The sequence below is a fragment of the Silurus aristotelis genome (assembly GCF_946808225.1).
Source record: "Silurus aristotelis genome assembly, chromosome: 19".
NCBI classification, from domain to species: domain Eukaryota; kingdom Metazoa; phylum Chordata; class Actinopteri; order Siluriformes; family Siluridae; genus Silurus; species Silurus aristotelis.
The window spans coordinates 2,731,632-2,759,556 of NC_139592.1; the positions used below are offsets into that span (position 1 = coordinate 2,731,632).

Genomic DNA, 27,925 nt, shown 5'->3' on the forward strand with positions numbered 1-27,925 from the left:
AATGCCACAATTCTCCATCAGAAATCAATATTTTTTTCTCTAACAGCATCAAAATCAACACATTTGATGCCATGCTTCATTAAACACTGGTATTCACAATCCAACATCAATAAACTAAGTAAAAAATCTATTTTACTTAACTAACGGAATCGAAAACCAACATTCTTGAACTTAAATCTAATGTGCAACATTTACAATCACACAAGAACTTCCAGTAAAGACCAGTATTCTCCACTTACCACCAAGATCCTCATATTCAACACTTCAAACACCATCATTCACTAAGATTCTCCTTCGGGAAATCAATATTTCTTCTCTAACAGCATCAAAATCAAGACATTTCACGCCAACGTCCTTCATTAAACACTGACATTCAGCATTTCAACATATCAAACACCATTGAATTCCAATATTCACCATACAACACTTACTAAACACTAACATTTACACATCAAATTTCACCCAACAGCATCAAACATCAACATTCACCAACATTCTTCATCACAAATCAAGTGTGCAACAACCACAATCACACAAGAAGTTCCAGTAAAGACCAGTGTTCTCCACTTACCACCAAGATTTACCAATCAACATCTACTGAACATCAAAATCCTCGATCAGACATTATTTAATCCTGATATTCAACACTTCAAACACCATCATTCACTAAAATTCTCCATGGGAAATCAATATTTCTCCTCTAACAGCTTTAAAATCAAGACATTTCATATTATCGTTCTCCATAAACACCATTTTCTATCAAAAAATCGATTTTACCTAACTAACTAAATCAAACACCAACGTTCTTGATCTCAAATCTAATGTGCAACATTTACAATCACACAAGAACTTCCAGTAAAGACCAGTATTCTCCACTTACCACCAAGATCCTCATATTCAACACTTCAAACACCATCATTCACTAAAATTCTCCATCGGAAATCAATATTTCTCCTCTATCAGCATCAAAATCAAGACATTTCACACGAAAGTTCTTCATCAAACACTGGTTTTCACCATCCAACCCCATTAAACACCAGTAGTCACCATTATTCCTGCTCAATCACCAACATTATTCTACTGTATATATACTTTTACCTGTTCTAATTTGAAGTGAATGTTCAGGATATCTAAATGCCAAGTGAGAAACGCTGTAATGTACTGAGGAAATATGTTATATTGCTCACACTCTACATTAAAACTCGTTCGTCTCTGTTCCATAAAAATCTGTGCATAAAATGTGAAGAAATGTTGAAATATGGAGTTGAGTCATAGTTGAATTATCGCTCATATATACGTGCTTTATATGTCCATTATTGCTGATTCGGTGTTCTTTTGGTGTATTTAATGACAATATTACATTCTCTCAGCGGAGTATCCAGGGTAACGTTTCCAGGGTAACGACTTGCACAGGGACTTGTACAATGGATGTGGATGTTTATTTAGTATTTTTTCGAAGGCGTTTTCATGTGTCAGCACTTTGTAAAGCTGCGGCTTTGAGGTTTTCAGACACGAGGACGATCTCGACTGAGGACGCCTTTCGTAAGCGGGTTTGGGACGCTGTCGAGGAAACTAGAGTTTTGTAGCTGCTATTGCTTAATGTTTATGGAAATGGATATAATTATGAAATGTCATGCTTTAATAAATAACAATGCTGTGGTATATGAGAAAGAAAACCTCTTTAGAGACATGCAGTTATCAGGGAGTAATCAAGACTAAGGTGGTGATAGTAACAGCATGTGTTATATTCCTTCCTTACTTAATACATAACTACCTGCAACCAGATAAGTCTTTTTTTTTTTTTATCGATTTTTATTTACTTGATTGTTTTACACGTATCAATGTGACTCATTTCATTTGCAACTTATTTCAATATTATTAATGACTGAACGTATCTATGGAAACCAGACATTGTTCGGCGTGATCTCATATTTCAACTCTTTCCCAGTCTTTTTTTTCCCCTTATTTTAAATCTGTATATTTTGACATTATAACCGGACTCTTTTTATTGCTTGCTGGATTCCAGGGACACGAAACGTTATATCTGTGACCAAATATAGCCAAAGCTTTCAACCTGTATGTTTTATATTTTGTACATATTTTGAATTAAACATTCTTTTCCAATGTATTTTCATTTTAGGATTGGATTATTTCTTTGAATATACAGTTATATTCTGGTCCAAATCTAATATATATATATAAGGGAGACTAATGTAAATGTATTATTTACGTTTTGGAGACAAGGTGAGGGAGGTTTGATTGAGATGGTTTGGACATGTGCAGAGGAGGGACATGGGGTATATCAGTAGGAGAATGCTGAGGATGGAGACACCAGGAAGGAGGAAAAGAGGAAGACCAAGGAGGAGGTTTATGGATGTGGTGAGGGAAGACATGCAAGTAGTTGGGTTGAAAAAGACAGATGTAGAGGACAGGGGGCATGGAGATGGATGATCCACTGTGGCGCCCCCTAATGGGAGAAGCCGAAAGAAGATTATTTATTTTTATTTATTATATCCAATATAAGATTTATATGTAACAATGATTATGCATATAGAGTCAGAATATTATTATATTTCCAGGCTGTCAAATAACTAATGCAAGAATATATTTAAATATTAGGGATGTCTTGATAATAGGCAATGATGCAAAATATCAATAAAGCTGCATACACTTTAGGACCAAAAGTATGCAGACATCTGATTATTGACACCACATTTCTCTATAAAAATATCAATTTGGTCACTCTTTGCTGATCTAACAGCCACTCTTCTCTGAAGGTTTTGTACTAGAGATTGGATGTGGAAACCCGTTCAGACATAAAAAGTTGGTCGCTTTTGTCCTCCAAGAAGTCCTGGCACAAATGTCGTGTTTTAGTTCATCCCAAGAAGTTCAGAGCAGATCAGGGCTCTGTGCAGGATCCTGGATTTCTCCAATTTAGCCTCAACACACCTTCTTAATAGAACTGTTATGAATGGGTTTGACAGGCATTGCCTTCCTGGAACAGGATTTACTCTGTAAGTTCCAGTGAAGGGAAACAGTGATGATGTAGAAGAAAATTCAAGGCCCCTGGCCCCCGGGGATCCATTATATAATAATATCATAGTGTATTTCTGGGCACTGCGTCATGTTTGCAAGTATATACATTTCTCTGTTAAGGAGATAAACAAAAGCACACACACGAGTCATCTAACTGATAAACATCTATCTATCTATCTATCTATCTATCTATCTATCTATCTATCTATCTATCTATCTATCTATCTATCTATCTATCTATCTATCTATCCGTCTGTCTGTCTGTCTGTCTTGTCTGTCTGTCTGTCCGTCCGTCCGTATAAAAATAAAACTCAAAATCGTTTGCCTCTTTTTAGTCCCCTTTCGGCTGCCGTACTTGTAGCTCCGCCCACCAGCCTGTGTATTGAAACATGCTGCGTATGAATCAAGGTGATTTCAGTGGTTTTTTTGCCGAAATATTCCAAGAAATTGGCTGTAAATTTATCAGGAATAAAAATGTAGAAAATGACAAAGCTAAAACGGACAGTAAATAGTGGCCTACATTGCTAGATCCTGTTTAAACTATTAGCATAACGGCTAATATATTCGATGCTAACTCTTTTTTCCTACTTGTTGTTATTATAAAAGCACGATTATTTTTTGCGACTTTATGTTCAACATTACGATATAAAAGAGTTTCTTTGCTTAAGTCCGAATCATTTCGGTTTATAACGTGTAATGGAGAAGGTCAGTAGCAAAAGGACCAAAGGTTTGGATGATTATCGTGAAGTGCGATATTACCGCGATATTATCGTTCGATATCGGTACACTGGACTTTTTTTATTTACTTCAAAATTAACGAATCTTTTAATGAGTCATTTAGTTCATTGTGTTTCTTTGACTGGAAAGTTTTATTTTCAATAAGCAGATCCACCAACACGTCTACATACACCAATTTAGACTATAGTTCCATTAATGCAGTTATTGACAAATAGATAAACAGAATGAGTAGCTTCACCTCTCATATCTTCTGATTCATATCGTTGGTTTCCTTTTTCACGTGACTCCCGTAATTATTGTAACAATAACATCAAGATTCTGACCAAAATAAAAACTCGATCTATTGCATTGTGTTGCATCTTTGGGAGTCACGTGATAAAAGAACAAACTACTCAACCCTGCTTAATGTTTATAACCTACGGAGATTTTATTTTTTAACACTTAACAGTAGAAAAAGAACGAATCACTCTTTAAGACGACTCGTTCTTCTGAGTCACAATAAAGAATGGTCCTGTTTCTTCATCGACTCAAAATGATTATTTTACTTTATATTATTGAGTCAGTCTGCAGCGTCACAATACGAATTGGTGCCTAGTTTTCTAATTTGTTCTCTTTTGGTCATGGGACTAATTATTTTTTTTGTTTAATGTAGCATATAGATGAAATAAGGGGGGGCATGCAATAACATAAAAGTGGTGTAATATGCATATTAATAATATTACTATATATTATTATATATGAGATAATTTACTCATTAATTTGTAAATAATAAATATAAAAAATAATACATTTAAAAATCTTTGGTTTGTTTATTATTTATTTTTTTTTTATTTTACATTTTATTTGGCTCAACAAAAATGCAACTCAATTTAACCCTAACCCAGAAGAATTTTATTTATTTTAATTTTTTGTTAATTTGTTTTCTGCAGACTGCAAAAATGCAAATAAAATACAAGTTAAAACATTTTCATTCTTTCTGTGTGGCCCGTTAACAAATGCGCCCCCCAGTGGTTGCCTGATATAGTCTGTGCCTTCGACATTGTGCCGCTTCAAACGATATGTATAATTATTTTTTATTTTATTTTAATATGACTACTGATCTGTGAGTAGTTTTTTATAACACACTAATCTGAACATGCTTTGGTAATCAGGGTCTTGATGACAGGAATATCCTCTTTATCATTTTAGATTGAAACGTGAGTAACAGCCAGAATGAAGCCGGCGATCTGGAGGGTTCTGAGCGAGGCTCTGGCTGTGCCCTCGGGGAATACAGTCGTCGAGGGGAAACGCCTGCGCCGGTGTGCTGCACTGATCTTCCGAAACTTCTCGCTGAGCTGCCGGCTGTGTGACAAAACTCAGGGAGTTTCCAAGAAGAAGGAGATGTCTGAAAAGAAGCTGGTATGTGGAAAACGTCGGTTTAGATACTTCAGTTTAGAGGCTTCGAAAGAGTGCTCACGGTGATGTCAGGTGATCAGGCTGAATCAGAGGGTAGTGCTGTGACGGTGGAAAAGATCCGTGAGTGAAAAGCTAGATAAACTCCAGACAGAAATACAGTAGTTGTGAAAGGAAGGGAGAGCTCGCTAACTCCAGTTACAACAGAAATCATATAAGCACAGAGAGTTTTCCAAAACTCGTATTTTTTATTTTTCTTGGCAACAGCGTTACGGGTTAGTCAAAGAAACTTCGAAATCAGCATCAGAAAATAATGAGCACATAATCCTCAGTCTTACACGAACACACCCGTGACATGCTTTTCCCAAAATGCCGCTCTGCTCTTAAAGGAGCCACAACATATTTCACCCGTTACACTGTGTAACAGACACTGTCTTTCGGTAAAGCCTGTGTAAAGTTCATTAGTTTCAGTGTAGACCTGCGGCTTATACACAAGTTGCAGCTTATTTATGTTAAAAATAAAAATATTTGTAAAATTCTGCACATGGGACAGGGGGACTGCACTGTATTAAGGAGAGGATGACCGGGGCCATGTATTGCGAGATTTTGGGGAACAACCTCCTTCCCTCAGTTAGAGCATTGAAGATGGGTCGAGACTGGGTCTTCCAACATGACAATGACCTGAAGCACACAGCCAGGATAACCAAGGATTGGCTCTGTAAGAAGCATATCAAGGTTCTGGCGTGGCCTAGCCAGTCTCCATACCTAAACCCAATAGAGAATCTTTGAAGGGAGCTCAAACTCCGTGTTTCTCAGCGACAGGCCAGAAACCTGACTGATCTAGAGAAGATCTGTGTGGAGGAGTGGGCCAAAATCCCTCCTGCAGTGTGTGCAAACCTAGTGAAAAACTACAGGAAACGTTTGACCTTTGTAATTGCAAACAAAGGCTCCTGTACCAAATATTAACATTGACTTTCTCAGGTGTTCAAATACTTATTTGCAGCTGTATCATACAAATAAATAGTTAAAAAATCATATATTGTGATTACTGGATTTTTTTTTTAAGATTATGTCTCTCACAGTGGACATGCACCTACGATGACAATTTCAGACCCCTCCATGATGGGAGAACTTGCAAAATAGCAGGGTGTTCAAATACTTATTTTCCTCACTGTACAAGGGTGCGCTTTATAGTCCGGAAATTATGGTACTAGAGGTGAACTGTTTTTTTACCGATAGCTAAGTTAGATCGTACTTGCCAATAAACGATTAATCATATGATCGTTTTTTTAAAATGTGTACTGTTTAAAAAAAAAAAAAAAAAAAAAAAAAACTTTCCATGTAAAATGGTACTTTTTTTTTTTTTTTTTTTTTTTTACTTTATTACAAAAATAATAAAACAGATCTAATGAAAATGTGCTAAATGTGATAACTACGAATATATAAATTATATTAATTAATCTAACCAAAACATTACGCATTCAATCTGAAACATAACAAAAAACAGTTACATCCAAAATTAATAATAAAAACAAACTTCTACAAACAACATGCCAGTGATTCGCCTCTAGAGGCCGCCCTCGTACCTTATAATGACACCGGATCGTCTCAGCCGCTCCAGCAACCCGGAAAAACTATCGGTATTGATTTTCACAGTAAGCTGATAGTTCCAGCAATCATCTGCTGAATCGGGCGATCTTTAATATGTGGCAAATTTTGTTTTTTACGTTTGCATATGGGGCAAAAGATACATATGAATGATCAAAATGGGAAATGACCCCTTCAATATTTAATTCTTACTGATGACGAAAAGAAAGTGGTGTTAAATTCCTATACATACAGTAGCACGGACTGTATTTTTTCCTGCTTTCACACTTGGCAGATATTTGTAGCGGTGCAGGTGCTGGCTGAGAAGGTGTGTGTTGTTTTTTTTTTTTCCTGTAAGCACCAGTCCGAACTTGTATCAGCTGTCTAACCAGCTTAGCCTCCTGTTTACATTTATACCTTGTTATCCAAAGCGATCGCACTCATACAGCTACGAGGTTAATTGCCTTGCTCAGGGGCCCATGAGTGTCCGCTTGGCATGACCCGGGATTTAAACTCAGGATCCAAAGTCCAATGCCTTAACACCTAATCTCCCATAATCATATCACATCAAATATTCACATCGAAAGTTAAAAAAAATACGAATAAATTGACCTTTTTTATTATTTTTTTTCCCCCCTCAATCATGATCAGACACGTTATTTCGTGGACCAGCGCAGGGTGAAGTTCCAGGCCGGGTCGGGAGGAGACGGAGTCTGCAGCTTCCACAGCGAACCTCGCAAAGAGTGGGGTGGTCCGGACGGGGGCAACGGGGGGAACGGCGCCGACATCATCATAAAAGGTAATGCTATTGAAGGCTGCATTAATTTTTTTATGAGGTACAATAAAATGATACAAAATTAAATGCATCAGTAGCTCAGTGGTTAAGATGTTAAACCTCCGATCTGGAGGTTGTGAGTTTGAATCCCAGAACCACAAAGCTCCCACTCCTGGCCCTCAACCCTTAACTGCTCAGATATATAAAAGCGCTAACTGCAAGTCACTGTAAGGATAATTGGGGCGTCTGCCAAAATTCCATAATTGTATAAAAACGTCACCTAATGCTCTCATTTCTATTTATAACATTTTTTCAGTGTGAGTTCTGTAATCGCATTCACAGTTGATCAGCCATTTATTGGAGCACTTGTTCAGACATTAATATCATACTGACTGTCCTCCCGAGGATGCTCACGCAAACGCACTTTATAACCGTTAGTACGAATGCGTTGTTTTAATGGATTCGGCCAGTAGATGTCGCTAATGAGACATGGCGGTGTGTGTGTGTGTGTGTGTGTGTGTGTGTGTGTGTGTGTAACCCAGAAACAATTTTCAGCAAATGTTATTTGTGTATTATACATAATGTCATTGCTTTTTTTATAAATTTTTTTTTACTCTGCAGTGAACAAGCAGATAAAGTCGCTGTCCCTGATATCAGCTTCCTATCGGGGGGAAAACGGTGAATCTGGGAGGAGCAAGAACTGCTACGGAAGCAACGCAGGCCCCAAATACGTAGCTGTAAGCTTGCTTTATAACAAACACACACACACACACACACACACACACACACACACACACACAAAGTCATCATCCCTCTTGCCAATGCACTCGACTCAGCTTTAATCACCGCTGATGGAATGAATCTCACGCTAGCTGTTAAATCCGACGGTTTAAATGCCAGTAATGGTGTCATGTACATCAATGAAGGCTTCATTTACAGCAGGTGACTAATCAGTCATCGCTTCTTCTACGAAAGGTCACAGCTCTATCACACGCCAGTTGAAAACCTCGCCCAGTCTCCCGCGCTGTAACCATAGCAACATCAATAAGGACCATAAGGAACATGTTTTTTTTTTTTGTTGTTGTTGTTTTTTTTTTGATAACACAAATCTCGCTTTGACTCAAAACTCATCGCTTGTGTTTGTTGAATTGATGATCAGCGAAGTCGTGCGTGTTTCTACGTGTGTTCAGGTGCCCGTGGGCACGGTGGTGAAGGAGGAGGGCAAAACGGTGGCCGATCTCGCAAGCCACGGGCAGGAATACGTCGCGGTGCACGGAGGAGCAGGAGGAAAAGGCAATCGCTTCTTTCTCTCCAACGAAAACAGAGCCCCGGTCACGGCTACAGCCGGAGAAGTAGGAGAAGAACGAGTGCTCCAGCTGGAACTGAGGACGATGGCACATGCTGGATTGGTGAGGGAGAAGGAGAGAGAGAGTGTGACATTCATTTTGATGCAGTAGATGTTTTGACAGACTGCAAATCATCAATTTATTTAAGTGCCTTCTGACTTTCACACACGCCTTTGTAGTGCAAAAAAAAAGGTTTGGAGGTTTTGGAGGAGGGACATGGGGTATATCGTTAGAAGAAGGAGGAAAAGAGGAAGACCAAGAAAGAGGTTTATGGATGTGGTGAGAGAAGACATGCAGGTAGTTTGTTTGAAAGTGGCAGATGTAGAGGACAAGGGGGGTTATTTAGACAGATGATGCGAAGTGGCGCCCCCTAATGGGCGAAGCTGAAAGAAGGAAAAACTGTCTCAAAACCTTTGCATACAGGAGACGCATGTAACCACTTGATTTTCCGTGTTTGTTTTTGCGGACGCTTTCAGGTCGGGTTTCCCAACGCAGGGAAGTCGTCGCTGCTGAGATCGATCTCGAACGCTCGTCCCGCTGTAGCGGCGTATCCGTTCACCACGCTGAATCCGCACGTGGGCGTCGTCAAGTACAGAGATCATGAGCAACTGGCAGGTTCGTTTCAAGCAATTTCTTCTGCATGAAAATCATTTGAGCGTTAGTACAAAACGCGGTCATTTGGAATACCGACATTCCCGGGGTGATTCGATTGCGAGTTTTAATTGCGATATACAACATTTTCATTAGTAACTGAGATTTTGGACACATTTTAATTTGAAACGAATGTCACGCAAAGTTTTTTTTTCTTCCTCGTTCGAACCCAGTGGCTGATATTCCAGGGATAATCCGCGGCGCTCACCTAAACCGCGGCCTGGGCTTGTCTTTCCTGCGTCACATCGAGCGCTGCCGCTTCCTCCTCTTCGTGCTGGACATGTCGTCCCCAGATCCGTGGGAGGATCTTCGGTGTCTGCGCTTTGAACTGGATCAGTACGAAGCAGGACTCTCTGAGCGTCCACACGCCATCGTGGCCAATAAAATGGACCTGAGCGGCACGAAGGAGAAACTGAAGGAGCTGAGGAGACGAGTGGAGCAGCGCATCATCCCTCTCTCGGCTCTGAGCGGAGAGAACACCGAGGAGCTGATCGTCCACCTGAGAGAACTGTACGACGGCCAGACGGGACAGACACAGTTCAGCTGGTAGACGCCAGCGGAAAAACACATCGCAGGGTGAATTTTTTTTATTTTTTATTATTTTTTTTTATTATTTATTTAGATGATGTGATTCTACACTGGAGGCTCTGAGTCTCAGATTTGTTGGCTGTATTTGAGTTATTGCTTAAATAACAACAAAAAAAAGAAAACCAAAAAGCAAGTGTCATTTTTGATCGCTTGGAGATTCAGTACCAAGAACAAATTCTGCAATTTTTTAAGAAATATTTATTTCTTTTTAATTTCTCAACCACATGATGTTCTAACAAATTCTTATAATCAGTGATAAAATGATAAAAAATAGTGAGACTGATGGATTATTTTTTATTATTATTATTATTATTATTATTATTATTAATTGATTTAATTAGATACAGTTTTAGGTACAGTTACTTCTTTCTTTCTTTCTTTCTTTCTTTCTTTCTTTCTTTCTTTCTTTCTTTCTTTCTTTCTCTTATTTATTTATTTATTTATTTATTTATTTATTTATTATTAGTTTTTCCTTTTCTTCTCCCATTCTCTCAGGTCACAAGTTTACAAGACAGAACACAGTCATGATTTACAACATCGCTGCATATTTTACTGGCAGTATTTCAATTTTTTTTTTCGTTTTCTGGCCCTGAAGTTAACCAGAGAAACGACTTTTCTCATCGTCGTCTCGAGCTGCTTTTTTTATTTTTTTTTATTTTTTTTTTATTTTTTTTTTTTATTTAATAAGAAGTCAATGCAAATAAAAAAGGAGAGAAAGGGTCTTCACAGCAAATTAGATTTTATTCAGGTTCGATTCACCGACGCATCCAAGAAAGTTCATTAACATGTATGTCTGCATAAAGGGAAAAGTTTTGGAAAACCGAACATGGATTTATTATTTTTTTATTATTATTATTTGAAGACATCATTTAGATTCATTGAAATTATCAGTTTTGATTTGTCTTTTTTTTTTAAGAATTATTTCCTCATCCAAAGAGGTTGTAAGAGCAAATGTTGGAGAGAAGTGAAGAGAAATTAAAGGAAAATACAGCAAATTTTTCACCCATCTATCTATCTATCCATCCATCCATCCATCCATCCATCCATCCACTCAGTGACATAACATGTCTGTTCAGCTTAAGAATTTTAAAAGAAAGGAGCCTTTCTATAAACTTGAGGTGAAATGAACAAAGGAAGGAAGGAATGAAAACATTTGTTAAAGTCTGCTGAAATAAGTAGAGGAGTTACGTAGATCATTTTATATATGGTTTAAACAAGCAGCCATTTTATTTACAATTGTTGAAAAAACATGTAAAACTGTTGAAGTACACGAATGTTAATAATAAATCGCGTTAATATAAAATGACAATTGTGCCGAACTGTGACACGTCTGTCAGATTTGCAAAACTTCAGCTTTCTATTAAATGTTGACTAAATTAGTAATCACTTGTTCAGACATTAATATACTGATGGTCATCCTGAGGGATGTCCTTCACACAACAAGATTGGAACATATATTTTTTTTTTACTAATACAAATACAGAACGAGTTGAAGATGCTAAGATTTCAGTTGAAAGAGTGACGAGGATGGCGCAGGTAGGACGTTTTGGAGACAATGATCGAGAGGTTTTAGAGGAGGGACATGGGGTATATCGTAGGAGAAGGAGGAAAAGAGGAAGACCAAGGTTTGTGTGTGTGTGTGTGTGTGTCTTGTTTTATATACGTTTTAAGTGCTAGAGCTGAAAAAATTAAATAATAATAATGAATGAAATTCATAATACTTTTAATTATATTCAAATATTTGCCAAGGCAATGTAAAAAAAATAAAATAAATAATAATACAATTAAATGTTTCCACATTCTTTCTTTGTCTTAGCTGTCTGACATGACTGAGCTCACACTCAGGCCTTCAGCAGTGTCCTCCATCAATCAGGTCCACCTCTTAATACCATCATTATGACGCCACTGCTGTGGAAACCGTCAATATAATAGAGAAACGCAGTATAACGGAGCGCTGGGGATTTGAAATGAAGGGAAATTGTGTTTTTGTGCAAATTCTACAAAAAAGAAAAGGCAAAAGTAGAAACGGATTTGAACGCTTTTCAAAAAAACTCACGATGTCCAGCTTTCCTTGAAAAGTCCATCTTGTAAACTTCCTTCTTATATGTATCTGTGACCAAATCAATTTCTTCTCCTACGCCAGTTATTAATGTCTATGTTATTGTACGCCTGCCGGGTGGACCCCCAGTGGACGCCAAATTCAAATCTTATTGGTTAAAGCAACTGCCCTGTTAAATCTGAGGGACTAAAGCAGGATTCTTTGACATTGGCAACACTTGATGTGACGGCTGAAATCTGATTGTATGGAAGCTTAAATGTAGACATGCATAACCGAGAGAAAAGCTATGAAATGAAGAGAATAGGATATTGGGAATAATTTTATACATATTCATGGGAAAGATAAATCGATTATAACGTGTATAACGCTTTTAAATATTTTAACTGTTTTTCTTTTCTTTGAAAACATTTACTGCAGATTTCGCATTTCCAACATTTTTCAGTGTAAGACAAAGCTAACTAGCCACGAAGAAAGTTTGTAAAAAAGATGCACCCACATATGACGTCACATATGAAATGTAAAATGTAAACCTCTAAATTAGTGTCTTTTTCCTCCTGCGTGGTTTATAGAAGATGTTAACAAAGATGATGATTGGCTTGTGAAGCTCTGCTGGACGTGATCTGGTCTGCACTGTTCAGCCAGGCGCTGGAATTTGGAGATTTGTGCATTTTGGAGATCATCTAAACTGAAGTTGCTGTCTGTCAGAGTAAGTGCCTCCAGCTGAGCAGGTTCTCCAGGTTCCCCTTCGTTTTCATATGGGTGTGGCTTATAATGACACAACTCCTTCCTCTGGTCTTGAAGACTTAACATTTTCTGAAACCAACAAAAGTCATCAGTGATTTATTAAAAATGAGAATCTAATAATTGCAAGAACGTTCAGTGCAATATTTGATTTCATAGAACCGTAAAAAAAAATATTATGGGTCCTTTTTGAAGGATAATTATTTTTTTTTTGTAAATATTAGGACATAATCTGACGCCCAGTGCCTTAATACATGTATTTAAAGAAATCGAAATCCAAGACTGTCACTAGGAGGAACTGACCCAGTGATAGTAAAACCTTTCCTCTCCAATTCACAGTTAATGATCTGATGTTTTTTGATGTTTCTGATATGTAATGCGATAATTTACCTTCTCAATCATAGAGTTCAGTATCATCCATGTCTGAGACAGTGAGTCAGCAGAACTTGTGCTTTTCTTGTAAAAGGCCTGCTACATAAGTAAAAGTGAAATAAATGAGCTGAAAATATATATTTGGAAACATATTGTACATAACATTATGACCATTGATCATTAAAAGCATGAACATCTTCAGCGGTTTGAGCTACAGGAGCTCGTCTGTTGGCTCGGACCACACGGACCAGCCTTCGCTCCCCACTTGCATGCGACCATGTCGCCGGTTCACCACTGTTCCTTTCTTGGAGCACTTTTGATAGACACTGATCACTGCAGACCAGGAACATCCCACAAGAGCTGCAGTTTTGGAGATGCTCCGACCCAGACGTCTAGACGTCACAATTTGTCAAACTCGCTCAAATCCTTACGCTCGTCCATTTTTCCTGCTTCTAACATCAACTTTGAGGAACAAATGTTTATTTGCTGCCTAATAAATAAATCCACCCACTAACAGGTGCCATGATGAAGAGATCATCAGTGTTCTTCACTTTTTCAACCATTTAGAAGGTTCTTACGTCATAATGTTATGCCTGGATGGTGTATTTCATAATACATAAAATTTGAATATTGTGCACATGCTTCCCAGCTAACTATTTATAGGTTTCCCTGTTTGGTACTGTGACAGCAATGAATCTAATTATACAGATAAAAGTTTGTGGACACCGCAGAATAAGATTGATGTGTGTTTTCTGGACATCCTACTCCACATTTAGTGCCCATTTACAGTTATAACTACTTTCATCCTTCTGGGAAGATGTTCCACTAGATTTTTTGTGAGATTTGTGTGAGATTCATTCAGCCACAGTGAATGGTAGTAAAGTCAGGTAGCGATGTAGGTGAGAAGGTGAGGAGGCCTGGGGTGCAGTTTGGGTTGAGTTCTATAGCAGGGCATCGTCCACTCGAACACATTGAAAGTGTTTCTTCATGGAGCTGGAGCTTTGTGTACAGGGGTTTTGTCATGCTGGAACAGGTTTGGGTCTTCTAGTTCAAGTAAAGGGAAAATTGTGCCCCCAACAATTTGGGAAAGAACCTCATATGGCTGGAAAAATCTGGTGTCAAAACACTTTTGGCTAAATAGTGTATAGTGAATCTAGTTGTGATCTTAACTGATGAGCATCGATAACATTTAGATTTCAACCTCAACTTCCTATGATACAAAACACATTGTATTGTACCTTCTCAGCTGTTTCCCAGCTTTCCTTAAAATGAGTTCTCTTCAGGTGACTGAACTTCATGTGCGTTGTCTCTTGGTACTGTGAGAAACAAAAATATTCAGTCGCCTGTTTGTTGCACAACAAGGTACGTAAAAGTTTTTGGTTACAACATTTAATAGCCTGTTTTTATTTAAAACCCAAGAAAAATATAGAGACATCGGTTTGTGTTCCCATTGTTTTCCTGCTCGATGTATTTCCCAGTTTTATAGCTTTCTGGTTTTGTAGTTGTTGGATTAACCAATTTCTTGTTTTTTGCTTTTTTTTTCAGAGATTGTGAATTTCTAGCTATGTATCATATCCCTCTTTGTTAATTTTTGGATTTCAAGATATCATCATGTTTTTCACTGCCTTTGACTTTTTAATATGATATTTTCAGGGTAATTCCTACTGTATCTTACATCTAGCCAAGGATCTTTTTTTATTATAATTTTTTAAAATCTACGTAAAATAGGATGTTGTTGGATGCAAATTTCTTTAAAATAATAATAATAATAATAATAATAATAATAATAATAATAAAAATAAAACCTTTCAAGAATATTGTAGTTGCAAATTTTTTGCAGAAAAAAAAACATATTTCTGTTTATCTCATATTATATTTTATAGCATTAGCTATATCTTTCCAGCTCCTGTTATAGTTTCTAAAAAAAAACAAAAAACAGTCACCTTTCTTGAACTTCTTTGGTGTTAAATCTTTAAAATATATTTTGATATCATTCATCAACTACTGACAATTTTATACAAATTCATATCTGTCCATTTTTGTTTAATTTGGAATATACCATTACAGGTATTATTCAGTTAAATGTCTCATTACAGTACATTAAAATAATTATCTTTTAATTATGAACTGACATACCCTTTGATGAGCAACTTCATTTAGTTAAAACAAATTTTATTTCTGTTCTCATCGAACAAAACATTGTTTCTAGTCTCAATTTGTTTTTGTAGCTTCCTTATGACGTTCTGTATTTTATTTAACGTTACCTTCTTTCTACTGTAGGTTTTCTAACATCTTGGTTCCGTTCCTTCCTCAAATTTTCACAACATAGTATACTTTTACATTTATGGAATTTGGCAGACGCCCTTCTCCAGCATGACTTACACCGGAGCAGTTAGGGGCCTTGCACTAAGGGCCCAGCAGTGGCAGCTTGATAGTGCTGGGATTTGAACTTGTGACCTTCCGAGTCAAAGTTCAATGTCTTAACCACTAGGAAATCACCTCTGAAGCGCATACCGCTCCATACGCTTCCCGAGACATCCTGTACAATTGTGTGCCTTTAGATTTGTGACAATAGGAAAGAACCAGATATGGCTGGAAAAATCTGGTGTCCCAATACCTTTGTATATATTGTATATTTGAACAAAGACAATACTATACCCTGGAATTCGCGCTGTAACTGGAACTACTCTCAAAACTGCAGTTGTAGAAAACTCTAATATAAACTATTCAAAAATACTCTTGTGTGATTCCCGTATTCACTACAGTGCTTTGACTTCATCCCTGATCCTTTTGACTAAATAAAATGACTATAAATGTATTTCACGGCTACGCTTTATTAGGATCTTGTCATAAACTTTGAATCTAAACTAAACAAAAAAAAAAAAAAAGAGACTACATACCTGTCCATTAGTACCCAAGTGATTTTTTGGAGGGCGTCTCAACTCTTTTTGTAATTTCTCCTACAGAAACAAAACATCAAGCTTTCCATTAAACCTTTTTTTTTTTATTATTGGATATGGTTAGTATGGTATGTATCTGTTTTATCAAAATGGTTAAAAGTAGTAGAAATAATTGCTTATTTGAATAATAGCAGTCACAATAATTGAACATTTTGGGGGCAAAACATTGGCAAAATATAAAGTTTTTATGGTCTTAAGCTTAAATAATTGGTGAGTAAATTGCATGATCTTAAGTCTTTTATTCTCCAGAAATTTTACCTCAGCAATAAAGAAATTGGTGGAACAGGAACTCTCAGAACTTTATCAGATTCATTCGGATTTGATTTGATTTTGAGGCCATTGAAAGTGTTCTATTTTGGACTATTTTGCTAAGAATAAAATGTAGATAATAAGTATGAGGAAAGTAATAGTACTATGTTTCATACGATTTAAATCATTGTCTATAAGAGAATTACAATCGTGTCCTTAAAAAAGCATAAAAAAAAATACCTCAATGTCACATCCTGGTCCTTCATCGTTATATGAGCGCACAAACGCTTTTGAATCCCCGAAGTCAGGAAATTGTTTTTTTTCTGCATCTTTTAAACCCCTTGAACACGTGAAGACCATAAGTAGGACACCTGTTGTTTTGAATCACAAATACAATGTAAAATGAAACAGGTGGGATCTTTTCACTTAAGTGGAAAACAAAACCTCTAAAATCCTTGAAAAGCTTTGCTTACACAGCATCAACAGAAGGACTAAAAAGATGATGGCGGTCCCAGTGGCCCCGGCTCGTTTCGTGTACCCTTTGCGTTCTTCTGTGCAGTTATGGACAGTCACTGCCAGTTTTTGTTTCGAGGAAAGTCCTCCAGAGTCGGCAATATCCAGAATGAGCTCGTAGCTGCCTGAGTACACGCTGGCGTCTTTTACCAAACGTACACTTTCTCCTGTACAAACAAATAAAGATACAGAAATAATGGTTTAATAACATAAAAGTTCAGCTATATCCTCACTATACTAATGACTGTGTCTAGAAAGTTCACTAATCCACTCTTTTCCTGGCAATGGCAACAGTTTTGAAGTTATTTATTCATTTATTGTATTTATTTGGGGTTTTAGTTCCTTTGAATGTAACTTGAAAATATCCTAATTCGAGACATGGCCTACCCAGGAGTCTGGGGTATCAGTCTGGGGTATCAGTGTGGGGTGGTATACTGTAATTTATTATTAATAATAAAAAAAAATTACAGTACATAATTTAACAAATATCTATAGTCAAATATCTACCGTAATTTCCAGTCTTTAAACGCACCCAAATATAATCCGCACCCACTGAATTTTACAAAGATTTTTATTTTGAACATAAATATGCCGCACCTGTCTATAAGCCGCAGTCTACACTGAAACTAAATATAAAGAGTTTCATTGGTGCACCTGAACCCGTTCAGCAATTTCATTGGTCTAATGTTATGGGGCTCCGTGTTTTGACATGAAAGTTTGTGAAACCGGGAAAAACCCAGGAAAAATCCATAAATTAGCCGCTTCATTGTTGAAGCCACGGGGTTCGAAGCGACTTATAGTCCAAAAAATACGGTATCTATCTATCTATCTATCTATCTATCTATCTATCTATCTATCTATCTATCTATCTATCTATCTATCTATCTATCTATCTATCTATCTATCTATCTACTCTATAAACTATATACAGTTTATATTATCATTTTTATCATCATCGTAAGATTGAAAAATCGTTAGTCAAACCATCGTCACTCAGAGGACCAGCTGTATATTTATATAAACAATGAACATTAAACACAATTATCTTGTGAAAAAAGTAAATCAATATAAATACGACCCTAATGCAATATGGCTTCATTTTCAAACTTCATCTAATGCATCTAATTTGCTTTAACCTCTTGTTAAAAAATGTTTGTAGCTTTAAAAAAAAAAAAAAACATTTTACACACTTTATGCTTTAATGCTACTAATTTACTTTTATAAAAAGCCATTGCATTGTTAAATAAAAATAAATAAATAAAACACGATACTGATCACACTTAATAATAAAATAATGTTGGCCATGTGGAACCATGCCCAGTCTATAAGCCCTGATTGGAATGGATTAGTTTATCAGGGAGGTTGTGACAATTCTTATTAATGTCATTTCATTTTGAAATCAATTTGCAAACATAACAATTGCAACATAGCCTTTTTTTGTTTTTCCAGCCCAGAAACTTTATTATCTGGGGGAAAGTCTGTGATTCATGCTATTTATCTTGTAAGGACAGTGAACGATAAGAGATCAGAACTTTAGGGTGTGACGTCTCCAGAAATGGCAAGATGAGGAAACACTGATTATTGTTGTGAAGCAGCGTCTCATGTAAATAGACATACAATGGACATTTCGAAAAACATCTGCCATGTTTCCGTGTCGCTGCACCAATGAATACAGTTTATATTTGTATGTATAAAAATATAAATGTAATCCAGTTTGGTTAAATAAATCAGTTGTAAAATGAAGTTATTTGGATAAATGGAGTTGTTTGATTTACCCTGCGGCGGTTCGATCCTCCATCTTCCCTTTTCGTTTTCGTTTTCTATCTCGTAGGTGAAGGGAGCGCTGAACGGTGGAAGGTCCGGATCGGTGGCGGTGATGGTAATCATGGATTCAGCTAAGCAAACAGTCACCTTGTTGTTTACCAACAGTGGAGCGTTATCATTCTCATCTAACAAGTGGATGAACAACATTCCTGTACCTGTCTGCGGAGGTATACCTGTAGGTCAGGTCAATAAACAACCACATCAATACCTTGAGCATGTGTGATGTTGCATTATAAATGCAGAACGACCAGAATTGTGTGTAAAAGTTAGTATCAGTGGTGATTTTATAGTTATTAAGCGGATAGATAAAAAGAGGTAGAAAGAGATATACACTGGTTTACTACAAACTTAAAAACATTGTAAATATAGTTCACTTTTAAAGTCGTATTGTTGCTTATATTCATTCATTCATTTTCTCCCGCTTATCCGTAATTCGGGTCGCGGGGGCAGCAGTCTAAGCAGGCCCCCGCCTTCGACTGCTGCCCAATCATCACAGCACCGTCCCTTACGGTCCCTCCTGCAGGTGGTGAGCCCACGGGAAGGCGGCCCCACGTCACTCCGACGTCACGGACCTTGATATTTCCCTCGTAAGGGACCCCCGGAGCATAGAGGGTTAAGGGCCTTGCTCAAGGGCCCAAGAGTGGCAGCTTGGCGATACCGGGGCTTGAACCCCCGACCTTCCGATCGGCAACCCAGCGCCATAACCGCTGGAGCCACCACTCCCCCCTTGTTGCTTATACTGTCTTACAATTAAACCCTGACAAATCAAACAAATATTTTTGTTTGAAAACTTCCCCATGCTTCTGGTGTCATTCACATTCAGCAAAACCACTTCTCGAGTTTTCAGTGCAACCATGTTCAAATTTCATCACTTTTACAGCATTAACACTGTCGAACAGCTTACCATCATCAATAGCATGCAAGATGACTGTGTAAGTGTTGTTTGAAACAAACATTGATTCTCTGTCCAGAACTTTAGCTGTGGTCACTTCACCGGTCTTCAAGTCTACTGATACCCAGTTATCTATATCTTTCCCTTTAATGAATCTGAAGAAAAAGGGAGACAAGTGAATGAAATACGTGCGATACATTATCACGAACTAAACGGCCAATATTATAGACCTGATGATCTGAGTCGTTTCTTAAAATGGAAATATTAAGCTAAAATACCTGCTGATTAAAAAAATTTAAATTAATACAACTATCCTAAAGTGCAGACTTGTACTTGCCTCATAATGTTCTACAATTAAAAAAAAAAAATGTATTCATTTATAAAAAAGAAATTTTAAGCTTTAAATAAGAAATATTAAGCTTTTTTTTTATTTTTTTGCTTTTTACGCAAAAGAATCAGAATAAAAATCGGGTTTTTACACCAACACAAGTATGCATAATCCTCATGTAGTACTTGGATCTTCATAAATAGATCATGATTGTGAAGATGTCGGTTCATAGCTTCCTGAAAAACCAAGAAAACCAGCACTTCCATTTAACGATTGACGTGGCACAATTCAGGCCGTGCAGAGGGAAAAATGTTATTACTGTTAAATCTGAACATCTTACCGATGCGTGTTTGGTTGAATCTGGTCCTGGTCCGTTACATTGATTGTCCACAGAAGGTATCCAGGTGGTGTGTTTTCCATGACAGTGACGTGTTTAACTGTTTTAGTGAACTCTGGCGGCTCGTTAACGTTCTCCACGGTGATGGGGAAGGAAAGCGTCGAAAAACTCGAGCCGTTTCTCGAAAGCTCAACATCCCACAGCTGTCCATCGTAGCGCATTTTACGAACCGTACAAGAGAAGAACGGCTCTTCGTTTTCCACTTTAACTGTCAAGTTCAGCTCCTGAGTCTCTTCAAAGTCTAGTGGCTAAATAAAAGGACACAAGAGAACATACGCTAGTGGAAGAAGTGAATACAGGTGTCTTCAGAAGATCTTGTACCACAAGATTGGCACAATCTATTGTTAATTTGTGCTATTCATTTTTTACAGCCTTCAATGGTCCATCTTTTGGATCCACATCGAAGAAAAATGAAAACAGTGGAACGATTATTTTAGTATTTAGGGTACAGTAAATCTTTGTTTGAGCTAAAAATTTGTTTGATATATTTTAAGTGTAATTCTAATTTTATACAGTGCTGATGCTCAAATTTAGAAGAATGTAGACAGTTTATTATTATGGGTAGCATAAAATGGACTGGACTGCTGACCAGACATTCAGTTATGTTTGCCAGAACTCCGACTTAGTGGTGGTTTTTTCGAAGATATACACAAATGTTGAGCCAGAACAAACCAACTACCTTAATCCATCTGAAACCACATGCACTTGACTTTAATTATCAATACATTTTAAATCTTTTACCTTTACAACTGATATGATGCCCTCGTTAGTTTTGGGGTTTGTTTCAATTTTAAAGTTCTCAGCTTTTGCGCCATAAAGTTTGAATTTGGCCCTCCAGGCTGGAGATCCAGGACTGTCTTTATCCGACACTTGAATTCTGTAAACTTCAGCTCCAATTTCGCTTTCTTTCACCCATCCAGTGCCCTGTCATATAATACAGAGGGGAGAAAATGGAACAAAAAACGTAGAAATGTAAATTATTGAATAATTAATTGTATTTGGGTGTGCATATATACACACACACATACAGTGGGTACGGAAAGTATTCAGACCCCCTTAAATTTTTCACTCTTTATTATATTGCAGCCATTTGCTAAAATCATTTAGGTTCATTCTTCTTCCTCATGAATGTACACACAGCTCCCCATACTGACAGAAAAACACAGAATTGTTGACATTGTTGCAGATTTATTAAAAAAGAAAAACTGAAATATCACATGGTCCTAAGTATTCAGACCCTTTGCTCAGTATTTAGTAGAAGCCCCCTTTTGATCTAATACAGCCAGGAGTCTTTTTGGGAAAGATGCAACAAGTCTTTCACACCTGGATTTGGGGATCCTCTGCCATTCCTCCTTGCAGATCCTCTCCAGTTCTGTCAGGTTGGATGGTAAACGTTGGTGGACAGCCATTTTTAGGTCTCTCCAGAGATGCTCAATTGGGTTTAAGTCATTGCTCTGGCTGGGCCATTCAAGAACAGTCACGGAGTTGTTGTGAAGCCACTCCTTCGTTATTTTAGCTGTGTGCTTAGGGTCATTGTCTTGTCGGAAGGTAAACCTTCGGCCCAGTCTGAGGTCCAGAGCACTCTGGAGAAGGTTTTTGTCCAGGATATCCCTGTACTTGGCCGCATTTATCTTTCCCTCGATTGCAACCAGTCGTCCTGTCCCTGCAGCTGAAAAAAAAACCCACAGCATGATGCTGCCACCACCATGCTTCACTGTTGGGACTGTATTGGACAGGTGATGAGCAGTGCCTGGTTTTCTCCACACATACCGCTTAGAATTAAGGACAAAAAGTTCTATTTTGGTCTCATCAGACCAGAGAATCTTATTTCTCACCATCTTGGAGTCCTTCAGGTGTTTTTTAGCAAACTCCATGCGGGCTTTCATGTGTCTTACACTGAGGAGAGGCTTCCGTCGGGCCACTCTGCCATAAAGCCCCGACTGGTGGAGGGCTGCAGTGATGGTTGACTTTCTACAACTTTCTCCCATCTCCTGACTGCATCTCTGGAGCTCAGCCACAGTGATCTTTGGGTTCTTCTTTACCTCTCTCACCAAGGCTCTTCTCCCCCGATAGCTCAGTTTGGCCGGACGGCCAGCTCTAGGAAGGGTTCTGGTCGTCCCAAATGTCTTCCATTTGAGGATTATGGAGGCCACTGTGCTCTTAGGAACCTTAAGTGCAGCAGAAATCTTTTTGTAACCTTGGCCAGATCTGTGCCTTGTCACAATTCTGTCTCTGAGCTCTTCAGGCAGTTCCTTTGACCTTAATGATTCTCATTTGCTCTGACATGCATTGTGATCTGGAAGGTCTTATATAGACAGGTGTGTGGCTTTCCTAATCAAGTCCAATCAGTATAATCAAACACAGCTGGACTCAAATGAAGGTGTAGAACCATTTCAAGGATGATCAGAAGAAATGGAAAGCACCTGAGTTAAATATATGAGTGTCACAGCAAAGGGTCTGAATACTTAGGACCATGTGATATTTCAGATTTTCTTTTTTAATAAATCTGCAACAATGTCAACAATTCTGTGTTTTTCTGTCAATATGGGGAGCTGTGTGTACATTCATAAGGAAGAAGAATGAACTTAAATGATTTTAGCAAATGGCTGCAATATAACAAGGAGTGAAAAATTTAAAGGGGTCTGAATACTTTCCGTACCCACTGTATATCAGGCAAATTGGCACATCTAGACGACTGGGTCAGAGCATCCATCTCCAAACTTGCAGCTCTTGTGCGCTGTTCCTGGGCTGCAGTGGTCAGTATCTATCTATCGGCTAATGTTAGCGCTATGAATGTTTTAGAATTTTCATGCATGCACAAAACAAATCGTATTTCCGGTACTAGTTTAATTTTTAATACCCCTGGCATTTTCATGTGCGACGCAGAGATTAAACAAAAATTGTGGTCCGCCACTTAATATGTTCCTGAGGAAACTCAGATTTGAACTATGTTCCACATGCACAAAAGATCGCATTCGGTAAACTCTGTACCGAACGATTTTGGTATGAATTTGTGTACCGTTGTTTTTGTTCTTTGAATACTATATTTGTATACAACAAATGTTATATTTACTCACAGTTTTGCCTGTAATTACAGGTATATGGTCGTTTTTATCTATAATGTTGATCATCACCGTTGCCGTGCTGGAATGTGGTTTGTAAATTTCTTGGTTCTTCGCTTCAACCACTACAGCAAATTGTTTGTTTTTCTAAAATTAAAAACATGTATTATTTTTGTATTTTTATTAGCATTGCCAAACTTCAAACAGAAATGCTCCAAAAAGTATCAACGACACACAAAGAATCAGAAACGTGGAGAAGATTCTCATACCTCATAGTCTAGACATCCTCGGAATGACAATTCTCGTTTTTCATTTAAAAAAAACACAACATTATGCTGGTTCGGGGTCACTATAACATTGAAAGTTAAAGCTTCTTTTGTTTTGTTTGGTGCGGACATTATCAACAAATTTGTACCTGCGAAAACACGAGGAACAGAACATCATATAAATGCTATGTGCATATCAGCGTATGCAGACTGTATATACATTTGGGGAGTTTTTATATGAGCTGCATTTTATCCATTTGAGTGCAACTCTGGTCAAGTCAAGTCAAATTTATTTATAAAGCACATTTAAAAACAACAGCTGTTGGCCAAAGTGCTGTACAGAATTTAAGCATATAATAAAATACAAAAAATACAAAAGTCAACATAGGACACAGATATTACACTAAAGTTATGCCAGTGTGCTTATGATCATACGCAACAGTAAATAAATACGTTTTAAGATAGACTTAAAATTAGCGTATGTTGGTGCAGCTCTTATATAGGGTGGCAACTTGTTCCATAACTGTGGAGCAGCCATGGAAAAGGAACGATCTCCTTTCGATTTCAAGCGTGTCCTTAGAACAGTCAATTGAAGACTACTAGTTAAACGAAGTTCCCTTGAGACATTACATTGGAACAGAAGGAGATCAGAGATATAGGATGGAGCCAATCCATGGTTTCAGTCTGTGGAATGTAGTGCGAATTGTTTGCAGGATTGACAAAGACGACAGAAAGGCAACCATATATGCAGCTCCATGCATAGTTGCTTGAAGCAAACTGGGATAAAGCAGCATTATAGCATTGCAAAAATGACTTGTAAATATTTAGACTGATAAACAAAAGGAGAAAGTGAGCCCTGAGTATGATTCACAGAACGTATTAAACTATTTATCTTATAATTCAATATCCTATTTGGCACAGGATTTATAATGTTTATGCTTGGATGATTTCTTGTGATTTCAACACACATTTTTTAACTGCCAATTTTCAGTCATTGTATTTTATTTTCCATCAAATAAACAAAAGTTTTACAAGTATAGGTTTGAACCCAAGCCAAATAGCGAACAAATTAAAAGTATCCCATTTTGCTCCAATTCATTTTTGGCAAACTGTCATGAAATATAATGATTGCAATAAACGAGGTGATGAAATGATGATGATGAAAGTTTTCCCTTTAGATTTTTTTTCCATTTAGAGAAAGGGGAGCGTTGCATAAAGACAACAGATTATGAATCATCGTGTTCAGTTGTGCGGATTCGGTCGTTAGTTACCTTGCAGCATGGATTCTTCTGCGCTGATGACATAAGTTCCATTACTAAAATATGGCTCGTAAATCTCCTCGATTATAATCTCCACGGCAAGTCTTTCATACACGTGCTTCAGGGAAGCACATTCAAACACAAGCTACAAACAGACAGAATAGAATAGCCTTTAATTGTCACATATACATTACAGTACAGTGAAATTTGTTCTTAGCATATCCCAGCTTGTTTGGAAAGCTGGGGTCAGCCATGATACCGCACCCCTGGTGCATAAAGGGTTAAGGGCCTTGCTCAAGGGCCCAAAAGTGGCATCTTGGCGATATCAGGGGTGAAACCCCCAACCTTCCGATCAGTAACCCAGCACCTTAACCACTGAGCTCCAAGTCCCCAAAAGAAACCGTATTTTATGTAATGTATATTTACTTACCATTATTTATTTACTCTGAATATTCAAATGCATTAAAACAAACATTTCTCCACATCGACACCAGTTTGAACAAGATCTTTCAGATGAATGAGAATTTTTTTAGCTTATTATTTACATCACACTAGTTTTACTGAGTATCAAAGATAAAAGCAACTTTTACTCTCTACTCAACTACTCATCTACTTTTATGATTCAGTAGATGTTCCCTTTTAACTCCATTCTATTTGACCATTACCAGTAATGTTTTGCCATCAGTCATTTGGTTCTGAATATTGGTTTTAAGTGATCGAGCTAAAATTATTCACTTTAATTTAGTTTGTCCATTGAATATTAATGGTTCCTCTACTTTGTGACATAATACTGTCATTTTATTTGTTAAGGCGCTCTCACCGCTGCGGCCCGGGTTCGATCCCCGGTCAGGGAACCAACCCGAGCCACTCTTAGTGCCTGTCCCAAGCCAGGATAAATGGGGAAGGTTGCGTTAGGAAGGGCATCCAGCGTGATAACGTGCAAAATCAAACATGCAGATGATCTGCTGTGGCGACCCCGGATGGAAGAAGTCGAAAGAAAGTGAAGATCCATTTTTGATAGATTGTTCGATCTTTGATTCATTCTGGCATGTCTAAGAGGTTGTTGTGTTGATGGTCGAACTTATTGCGTACAATTCGATTTGTATTTGAGGAAATAAAACCTCACAAATCAACTTTTTTTTTTTCTTGTACTTGTACTCAGATACTTGAATATTTTAACTCGTTATATTGGAATCGGTGGTTGCAATGGAGTAAATTTTGCAGTAAAGCTATACTTTTACTCAAGGATGATTTTCAGGTCTCTTTACACCTCTGTCATTACACATAATGACTTTGATGATGAATGGTTTTAACCAGCAAAATAGTAAAAAAAATTTTATAGATGTTTTTTTACAGTACAGAGTAAAACGTGGCAATTATTTTTGTCAAAGTGCTTACCAAGAAATACTTCATATGATCGTAGTCCACATTCCCAGTTACTTTCATTTCCTTGGTTTTCTTGCTGATATCAAAAAGTCCCACTGGGGGCTTATCAAGACCAGGACCGTAGATGACGCAGTCGTCGATGTTAACGTAAAAGGTCAGCTGTATAAAGAAAAAAAATTATTTGCTGCAGTTGTGAAATAATCTCAAATATGTTCATTGTATATCATCATTTATCTCAGCTGTGACACTAACTTGCGAAATGTGTTTTCAATTGTTCCAGAATGCACAAAATTCACATGGTTTCATTCATTTAATTGTTCGGTTATGGACCCCCATTCAATCCAACTGATAAAGCCGTGGACATTTATTTGCATTTTTTGATGTAGTTTATTCTTAAAAGTAGAAGAAATGTAATAAAATTATACATACCTGTCCGAGGGATCCTTTAAATCCTCGTTTCATCTTTAATATGTCTACCACCCATGACCGCTTTTGCCGTAACTTGCCTACTGAAGAGTTAATCTCCAGAGCCCCAATCTGCACAAAGATCATCGCACATAATCAGGTTACATTACAAAAAATAAATAGTTACTAATTAAACACAATTTCTCTAGTGATTGAATTGGCTTTGAGTCACACATATTTTAAATGGTACCTCAGTGATCTTGAATGCTTTAATTTGATTGGTCGAAAAATGTCCTATATCAGTGCAGCTGCAAATCACGTATATATCGCACTCTTTATAAAAAAAATTATCTTTTCAGTATTGACAGCAAATTTACTCATCAGGGAATTGATGGATGATTCACAACACTAATGAACTTTTTCCAGGATTTTATTTACATGGCAGTTATATAAGACATTTAGGCTACTGCTTTAAATCACATGCATTTTTTTTTACTCTCTGCATTGTTGTATTAAATTTTTTTATAACAGCCAAAATATTAAAAATGTCACACGTCAACTAGCGAATGCATTGGTTTAAGCAACCAGTTTGCACAACCCCCTAATACATATATATAAAAATAGTGTTAACAGGTTGTTTGGAGATGGAGATCATGCACATGCACACATCATGCACACCTTAAATCTATTCAATCTATTAAAAAGTACACTAAAACTGCAACTGACATCTTTTTCCTCGAAAATTTTCAAATATTTAATGGTGATGATAATAATAATGAACAGTAATAGCCAGTATTGGATTATAATTCTTTATTTAATTAAAAAAAAAGCAATATTATTCAAGTATTCTGTTACTTTCATCAAAATTATAAATAAAACGAAAAGACTTCTGTGACTTACTGTTGTGATAAAGAGATTAATCAGTATTAAGATTATCAGCTTCATGCTGTCAGTCGCATTCCCTCTATAAAGTGTATAAGCAGCTTCCAGCCTTTTAAAGGAGGCAGAGGAGCTACAAAATTCATTCGAAATTCAGCGAGATGTTGTCAACACCCTTTCGTTCGCATGCTTTTTAGTACCTGCCTCATTGTTTTGTTTA

The 27,925-nt window shown here is 37.2% G+C and overlaps 2 protein-coding genes across 3 annotated transcripts; one reads left to right on the forward strand and one right to left on the reverse strand.

Moving 5' to 3' along the window:
* The first annotated feature begins 3,371 nt into the window (after window positions 1-3,371).
* mtg2 (mitochondrial ribosome-associated GTPase 2) lies at window positions 3,372-10,242 on the forward strand. Of its 2 annotated transcripts, none has more exons than XM_083520962.1 (7): window positions 3,372-3,444; window positions 4,963-5,172; window positions 7,405-7,552; window positions 8,150-8,265; window positions 8,719-8,937; window positions 9,351-9,489; window positions 9,699-10,242. In XM_083520962.1, exons 2-7 carry the CDS (start codon window positions 4,987-4,989, stop codon window positions 10,073-10,075), a joined length of 1,185 nt encoding a protein of 394 aa, XP_083377088.1. In that variant the 5' UTR covers window positions 3,372-3,444; window positions 4,963-4,986; the 3' UTR covers window positions 10,076-10,242. The 2 variants fall into 2 exon arrangements, with proteins under 2 accessions (XP_083377088.1, XP_083377089.1); XM_083520963.1 differs by having other exon boundaries at window positions 7,426-7,552.
* A 4,631-nt stretch (window positions 10,243-14,873) lies between these two features.
* Window positions 14,874-27,843, reverse strand: LOC310714883 (cadherin-like protein 26). The gene is made up of 13 exons (XM_083520914.1): window positions 27,727-27,843; window positions 26,851-26,958; window positions 26,434-26,580; window positions 25,048-25,180; window positions 23,780-23,925; window positions 23,526-23,657; window positions 21,190-21,372; window positions 20,392-20,696; window positions 19,736-19,878; window positions 18,783-19,004; window positions 16,968-17,174; window positions 16,735-16,865; window positions 14,874-16,245 (listed from the first exon to the last, which is right to left on the reverse strand). The coding sequence occupies exons 1-13, from the start codon at window positions 27,769-27,771 to the stop codon at window positions 16,153-16,155; spliced, it is 1,995 nt and encodes a 664-aa protein (XP_083377040.1). The 5' UTR covers window positions 27,772-27,843; the 3' UTR covers window positions 14,874-16,152.
* Window positions 27,844-27,925: the final 82 nt, after the last annotated feature.